The 8,274-nt window shown below is 45.0% G+C and overlaps 1 protein-coding gene across 2 annotated transcripts; it reads left to right on the top strand.

The window, feature by feature from the left end:
- On the top strand, positions 1–7,158 carry prph (peripherin). 2 transcript variants are annotated; one of them, XM_021610098.3, is made up of 9 exons: positions 1–1,018; positions 3,745–3,805; positions 4,452–4,547; positions 4,807–4,971; positions 5,072–5,197; positions 5,443–5,663; positions 5,754–5,803; positions 5,992–6,065; positions 6,224–7,158. In XM_021610098.3, the coding sequence occupies exons 1-9, from the start codon at positions 441–443 to the stop codon at positions 6,320–6,322; spliced, it is 1,470 nt and encodes a 489-aa protein (XP_021465773.2). In that variant the 5' UTR covers positions 1–440; the 3' UTR covers positions 6,323–7,158. The 2 variants fall into 2 exon arrangements, with proteins under 2 accessions (XP_021465773.2, XP_090097625.1); XM_090241499.1 differs by lacking the exons at positions 1–1,018; positions 3,745–3,805 and adding an exon at positions 3,975–4,082.
- The last annotated feature ends 1,116 nt before the right edge of the window (positions 7,159–8,274 follow it).

The following is an 8,274-nucleotide window of genomic DNA, read 5'->3' as shown; positions in this document are numbered from 1 at the left end:
ATGAGACAGAGAGAGAGAGAGAGAGAGCGAGAGAGAGCGAGAGAGCGAGAGAGCGCGAGAGAGAGAGAGAGAGAGAGAGAGAGCGAGAGAGAATACAGGGATGCAGGGGAGGAGGGCCTGCTACTGTAGGCTGGGGTGTGGCCTAAGACTGCATGTATGTTGAGGAGTGATGGATAGAGGAAGGAGGCAGGGGATCTGGAGACTAGAAAAGAGGGAGGGAGGGTGGGGGTGAGGAGCTGTTTGCAGAGAGGCAGTGGGGTGTGGGGGTGGGGGTGAGGAGGATGGGATGTCGTGGGTATAAAAGCTCCGGCACTCCTCAGTCGGACGTCCTGTTGCTTTACTCCCTGCTCCGAGGCACCTTTGGCTCCAACAAACAGAGACAGCAAGAAAGAGAGCTAGACAGATAGATAGTAAGAATTAGAGACCACCAAGCCTCAACCATGAGCCACCCTTCAATGATCCACCATTCAGGCCGCGCCTCCACTTCTTATCGCCGCACGTTCGGGGTCCCCAACCCCATCTCCATTTCCTCCTACTCTCCTTCCTACTCGTCTGTCAACTCCCGCAAGCCAATGTCCAGCGGGCGCTACATGCACTCCATATCGCCCGTGGTGTCCTCTCGCTCCTCCAACTACCACCACCAGCAGCGGCAGCGCTCTAGCACCCAGCTGCCCCGTCTCACCTACGAAAAGGTGGACTTCCAGCTGGCCGATGCGGTCAACGCCGAGTTCCTGGCCACCCGCAGCAACGAGAAGGTGGAGCTGCAGGACCTCAACGACCGCTTCGCCAGCTTCATTGACAAGGTGCACTACCTGGAGCAGCAGAACAGCGGGCTGCAGCAAGAGCTGAGCCAGTTCAAGGGCCAGCTGCAGGAGGGAAAGCCCAACCGGGCCACCGAGCTCTTCCAGGAGGAATTGAGGGAGCTGAGGCGCCAGCTGGACCACGTGGGCAAGGAGAGGGACCAGTACCAGGTTGAGAGGGACAACCTGGCCGAAGACATGAACCTCCTCAAACAGAGGTGGGTGACACAGAGGAAGGAGAGAGAGGTTAGGATGGGGTGGGGTATGGAGGATTTTTGGGTAGATTTGGGAAGTGAGGGTTAGGGTAAAGAAGGGGGGGGTTATAGTTGGGGATGTGCATGAGTGACGCAGATACATTTTGGGTGGTAGTGGTGTTTGGAAAGGGGGGTGTAACAATTGGAAGTGTATTTTAGAAAGTTGGCAGAGGTGGCAGGGGACTGGCTGTTTTTTGGGTTCTGATGTTGATTGACACATTCTGGGCAGAGCCTGTCGGGGAGGGGACATGGGCAGGGCGTGTGACTGTGGACAGTCTGTGACTTTCACCACATCACCACCACTCTCCCCTCAGCAGTGGTTGTCTAGCTGGGGCGTGGCACTTTGGAAGGTCGGAAACAAAAGCACCGCAGCATACTACCACACTGTGGTTTACTGCAGTGTGTGTATGTGTGTGTGTGTGTGTGTGCATGCTGAATGTCATGGCAATGGACAAGATCCAACAAAAAAACAAGATGAAGTGCTTCAGCATATCATAACCAAGCAATGAATGGAACACCAAGGAAAATAAGGCATTGGATACAGTAGCAGAACATGTCTACATTGGCAGTATTTACAAACTTTCCCTGAACATCTCAGCATTTGTTGAGCATCTGCAGATTATTTTACTAAATCTGTTTTATTAAATCAAGAAATGTTATTAACAGGAAGATGAAACTTCCTGCATGCATTGGATGTAAGTATGGACACAGTACATTTGATTTGACATGATGTTGCAGTTCTGTCAGCCCTTTCATACCAAACCACAATACTTTGCTTTGAAACTTACATTTGAGAAAATTCAAACAACTTGTTATGTGAAACAGTATTTTTCCCCATTTGAGTTAGATTATCGGAACAATTTCTGTAGACATACTAGTTACATATTAATACACAAACACTCCCCATGTCTATTCCCAGCCCTAAAGAGAGAGAGAGATGACAGAAGAGGAGGATGGATAAACTGAGCTCTGGGTGGCGCCAGGAAAAAAGTAGGGAGGGGGATAAGAGAGGGAGGGGGCATAAGAGGAGGAAGAAGAGGAGGAGAGGTGGAGAGAGGTTGTGTAGACGCAGAGAAAAATAGCATCTGGTTAAATCAATGTGATTGAATAAGAGTGGCTCCATTAGGGGGTGGGGGTTTAGTGTCTCCTTGTGTTGATGGGGCGGTGCCAGGGACACCATTGGGAAAAAAGGAACCCTGTGACACGGCATGAATTAAAGATGAGATGAGGCAGCAAACCCTCACATACAGTACATGCAGTTTCATTAAATGAAACACATTTAATTAAAAGGAAGATGAAAGTCCCTGCATGCATGGAATTTAAATATAGACACAATAACACATGTAATTTAAATATAGACACAATAACACGTCATTTAAATATAGACACAATAACACATAATTTAAATATAGACACAATAACACATGTAATTTAAATATAGACACAATAACACATGTAATTCGAAATTACGCTACAGTTTCACCAGCCCTTTCATACCAAATCACAATATTTAGCTTTGAAAGTTAACATTTAGAGGAATCAGACAACCAGTTATGGGAAACAGTATTTTTCCCCACTTGAGTTACAATTTCTGTAGACACACACTAGTTACATGTAAATACACATACACACATCCCTGACCCAGAGAGAGAGAGAGAGAGATGACAGAAGAGGATGGATAGACTGTGCACAAGGTGGAGCCAGGAAAGAAGTAGGAAGAGTGATGAGAGAGGGAGGAGGCGGAAGAGAAGGAAGAGGAGGGGTCGGGAAATGGGGTGTAGGCGGGGAAAAATCTATGTGACTCAATGAAAGTGGCTCCATTAGGGGGTGGGTGTTCAGTGCCTCCTTGTGCTGATGGGACAGTGCCAGGGACCCCATTAGGAAAAAAGGACCCCTTCAACACGGCATAAATGAAAGATGAGATGAGGCAGCATAAAGTATATTTCACGTTTGGGAAAGGGAAGGCTTAGTCAGACCAGTCAGTATACTATAGGCTTACATAGTTATGTCTTTGGCGGCAGACTGCCCAGAGCTGTCAGGTTTAAAACAGGGTGTGTGCAGTCCACATGACCTCTAACAAGTGATTTGCCAACATTTGTTTGGAGTAGCAGCTGCTAACCCCATTGTATACGCTAACCCTAACCCTTTTACAGGACTTGTGAATTACCAAATTGATCCAGAGGCTTCTTTTGCCAGCTGATGCTTCTTCCAGAGGAGGCGTATGATACCCAGTCAGACATATTTGGTCTGTGTCCCAAATGACACCCTATTCCCTATATAATGCACTACTCTTGATCAGAGCCATATAGGGGATGCACTATATAGGGAATAGTGTGCCATTTGGGATGACACCTTGGATAGCACTTATGCAATTAGCACTGTGTTCAGCCCTGTCCCAATGCTTCAGCTTCCTTTGTCCAGAGCAGGACTTAACCTAGACTAAAGCCCAAGCATTGTAAACGATATAAAAAAAGTTAAAGAGATACAGAGGATGTGTGTTTATTAACTACAAAATATATTGTCTTATATATTTCATGTAATGTATATTTATTTTCCATTAATGTATTTATTTATTCTAAGGAGTCCCCTAAATAGATAACATGAATTTACAACAGTAGGCCTATGCATGATTGTAATATATATGTTATCCTTGTATGTGTGACCACACCCTAACCCCCCTCTTCATACAGGCTGGATGAGGAGAATCAGAAGAGGGCTGAGGCTGAGAGTAACCTGATTGTCTTCCGCAAAGTAAACACACCCTAGACTCAAACCATCACACTGTATACCAAATCAATATTTTGGGCAGCGAGTCGATAGTTGACTGTAAAAGCCTGATTGAATCACACACCAGTTATGATGTCAGGGCCCAACCCAAAGCATATTTTTCCTCATAGCCCTGCATAACAGTGACATCTTCTGGTTCGCTGAGATAGAGCTGATTATTATGATAACTTGGCAGCTCTGAGAACCCGGAAATCAGGGGTATATTCACTAAGAACCAAACAAAAACAAACAGGCTGAAACGGTGAGGAACTAATCTGAACTTCTCCTATAAGAAATGCTTGTTTTCAATGCAAAACATTATTATATGGTTTGCACGGATAAATACAACCCAGGATACTTCCCACTGTGCACACACTGGTTGAATCAACATCGTTTCCATGTCATTTCAATGAAATTACGTTGAACCAACGTGGAATAGACGTTGAATTGACGTCTGTGCCCAGTGGGTTATAGCAATGACAAAAGACAATATTGATAGCACTGCATTGTTGATATATTACCATATGCAACCTACCAACTGTTGAGTGTTATCTAACCAAGACAATAACATTTGTTTACCTGTTTGGGGGTTGATGAATTGCTTACTAATAGTACTTTGATCTAAAACCAGGACGTGGATGATGCCACTCTGTCTCGCCTGGAGCTGGAGAGGAAGATCGAGTCTCTGATGGATGAGATTGAGTTCCTCAAAAAGCTGCATGAAGAGGTAGATGCCGCTGCTGAGATGGTCGAGCACAAATCATGATGTTTGTGATGGCCCACTATGATCCTTATGAATAACAATCTATTCTGGTGTATTACCTGTCATTTGGTATGCTGATCTGCTCCTACTTGCATTTAGTTTTGTACATATTTTTGTGAATAGTTCACTAAAGTTTATTTGCATCATACCTTTCTGGATTGTACCTGCCATTTAGAGGACTTTTTTCACACTAAACTTCTCACTTGCTCTGCGGTCTTTTCAGGAGATCCAGGACGTGCAGGTGAGTGTCCAGACCCAGCAGATGAAGATGGAGGTGGAACAGACTGCCAGGCCTGACCTGGCCGCTGCCCTCAAGGACATCAGGGCCCAGTACGAGAACATTGCCTCCAAGAACATGCATGAGTCTGAGGAGTGGTACAAGTCCAAGGTGAGGGGGGAACAATACACAGACACACACACACACTCATGCATGCACACACACAGAGTAACACCTATCCTTATTTTGTGTTTTTTCTGTGTTCCCGGAGTTTGCTGACCTGACGGACTCTGCCAAGCGTAACACTGATGCTCTGAGGCAGGCCAAGCAGGAGCAAAATGAGCATAGGAGGCAGATGCAGTCCCTCAACTGTGAGATCGATGCACTGAAGAGCACGGTAAGGCCTCACAGCACCTTCCTATTTATTTGTAATCACCCCCAGTTTACACTGGCTGAAAGAGGAACTAGAGCACATTGATCTCAGGCTTAGCCCAAAATGGCTGCCAGCCATGAATCACCCAAGTGGGTCATGCATGTAAGTAGAGGATGATGCGAGTGAACAAAATCCCTCCCCCCAAAATCTCCCACAGAATCTTCCCCCAACAATTGTCCTCATATGTACAGTATGTATGTATTTTTCAGAACGAGGCTCTGCTGAGGCAGATGCGTGAGATGGAAGGCCAGTTTGGCGTGGAGGCCAATAACTACCAGGACAACGTGGGTCGCCTGGAGGAGGAGATGCACCACCTGAAGGACGAGATGGCCCGCCACTTGAGGGAGTACCAGGACCTGCTCAATGTCAAGATGGCCCTGGACATAGAGATCGCCACTTACCGCAAGCTGCTGGAGGGAGAGGAGAGCAGGTGAGGAGGATAAGGGTTAGGACATCCTTACTTGTGTTTGATTATGAATATGTTCCTGAGCTAACATCCTATTGCTTAATTTCTCTTTAGGATTATTGTTCCTATGCATCCCTCCCAGTACGGCCGTAGTGGTGATAGGGGTGAGATACATCATATTGCCAATAATTTTTTTCTCTCTCTTCTACTATTACTTTATTTCCTTCTCCAAGCAAATACACAAATACTTGTCAGTATCATCTTTCGATTTAACATATCCATAATTGATTAAATTGATATAAATGATCATGCACAGTATCAATGTTACTAAATCAGACTTATCCCCTCATAGCCTATGACCACACCCCAGACACCCCTAAAAGGAAGCCTGTGGTGATTAAGACAGTGGAGACTCGTGATGGAGAGGTAAACATTCTAAACATTTTCTGGTATCAATAAAATGTGTTCCATACTTTCCATGTCCCCATTATGATATTCACTATACAGTGTAATTTCACTATACAGCATTTGCTGGAAGTGATGTAATTTGACTGAGGTCTGTTTTGCTTCTTCTCTTCCTCCAGGTGGTGAAGGAGTCAAAGACGGAGAAGGAGAGGAGCGAGATGGATGGCAGCCATGGCAGGAATGAAAGGGACCATGATAGGAATGGCAGGGATGACTAGAATAGTTAGGTACCAATCGCCTGTTCCAGATTTAGATGTAACAATACAACACAAAAGATGGAAACAAGAAATGCAAGAAGTAAAATAAAGTTTAAAGCTCCTTAATTGCTTCTCACCTTTCATCCTTTAACAGATATTTTCTGTTGAGCAGAGAGCCTGTAGTAGATATTTGTGCAATGTTAAAACTTGAAGAAATCTCTTAGATAGCAAACTTAGTCACAGGATGTGACCGTGGGGTTACTTTTAATAACCGATCATTCCTCATTGAAGAAAAAAGACAAAGACAGCCTTACATGAGCATACACAGACACGATAGTGCTATCAAGCAGGGAATGAACGCAAACTTGAGTGGCTCCTGCTGCAAATCAATTTTTTTTATTGATACATCACTTGAGGCCTTAATTTACATTGAAATCCCTTACATAACATGTTTTGTAGCTGAACTTATCATTCACCAAGGGGAAATAGAAAGTGGCGTAACAAAGCAACAGGGTTTTAGTGATCCCTCTCTGACATATTCTCTCCAGTAGAAGGACACAATCAGATGTAGCTTTGAGAGACAGTGGACATCAATAAGGAACAGTTTGAAAGGGAAAATGTCTCTGTATAGTGCAATGGAACTCTCAATGTCAAATATCAGGCCAGAGAGGGACCACCAATGGGATTGATGGGTGAATACTGTCCTTGCTGCACCACATACTCTGCACATTGCGCTCTGCTCAAAATACAAAAAGCTGACAGGGAAATGTGCTATGCAAACATATGAGAATGTGTGTTTCTGACAGCTATAGACAATTTAAAAAAATACAAATGCAATTAAAGTCAACTGGAACAGAGCTATAGAGTTTGTCTTGTTATTCATGGGTATTCCTCTCATACTACCCATGGGCAGCTCCAAGGAGGGGCGAGACAATGCTGAAGCCCCCTCTATAATAGGCCCCTTCAAGAAAGATTTTATTAGTACATCCACACGTCTTCACTGACATTTTCAACCTCTCCCTGACCCAGTCTGTAATACCTACATATTTCAAGCAGACCACCATAGTCCCTTTGCCCAAGAACGCCAAGGTAACCTGTCAAATTGACTATCGCCCCGTAGCACTCGCGTCTGTAGCCATGAAATGCTTTGAAATGCTGGTCATGGCTCACATCAACACCATCATCCCAGACACTCTGGACCCACTCCAATACGCATACCGCCCCAACAGATCCACAGATGACGCAATCTCTATTGCACTCCACACTGCCCTTTCCCACCTGGACAAATGGAACACCTATTTGAGAATGTTGTTCATTGACTATAACTCAGCATTCAACACCATAGTACCCTCAAAGTTCATCACTAAGCTAAGGAACCTGGGACTAAACACCTCCCTCTGCAACTGGATCCTGGACTTCCTGATGGGCCGCCCCCAGGTGGTGAGGGTAGGTAGTGTTAGGGTTGCGTCAATTCTAATCTGGTATCAGGATAAATATGACATTGAGTCACCGATTGTATGCTATGTATTTTTTATTAGCTAAGCAATAAGTGGTAAATGCAATATCCGTATATACGTGCTCTCTGTCACACCTCGCAGGGCAAAACAGAGAACTGACTTGTTCCTGACAAAGATACAGTATTATAATATACTCTTGACAGAAGTAGTTCCTGCTTCCGAGCCGGCCTGTCAGAGTAGAGACTGGGCGTGGTTTAAACTCACTCAGCCTATCGTTGATTGTTGGCGCACAGGCTGGTCCCAGCCCCCTAAGCGCTTGAGCGGTCAGTCGTTGTAGTTGTGTAGAATATCTATGCGCTCACACACTCAATACAGTTATCACACACCTGGCTCCTGTTATCTAACAAAAGACAATTTGTTCCCGCAACACTACGTTCTGAATGTGCCCTCACAACTCATTGCACAGTTCCTGTCTTCATGTTATTCTGTATTTTTCCATCACGAGAAAGGCCCATG

This window comes from Oncorhynchus mykiss, chromosome 7 (genome assembly GCF_057628025.1).
Source record: "Oncorhynchus mykiss isolate SJ-2025 chromosome 7, ASM5762802v1, whole genome shotgun sequence".
In the NCBI taxonomy this organism is placed as follows: domain Eukaryota; kingdom Metazoa; phylum Chordata; class Actinopteri; order Salmoniformes; family Salmonidae; genus Oncorhynchus; species Oncorhynchus mykiss.
The sequence above is the reverse complement of the archived record's forward strand: the minus strand, read 5'-3'. Positions and strand labels throughout refer to the sequence as shown.

Coding starts and splice junctions, on each gene's coding strand:
- prph (XM_021610098.3), top strand. CDS start 441: ATGAGCCACCCTTCAATGATCCACCATTCAGGCCGCGCCTCCACTTCT. Junction 5,664..5,753: donor CTGGAGGGAGAGGAGAGCAG/GTGAGGAGGATA, acceptor ATTTCTCTTTAG/GATTATTGTTCCTATGCATC. Junction 5,804..5,991: donor CGGCCGTAGTGGTGATAGGG/GTGAGATACATC, acceptor ATCCCCTCATAG/CCTATGACCACACCCCAGAC.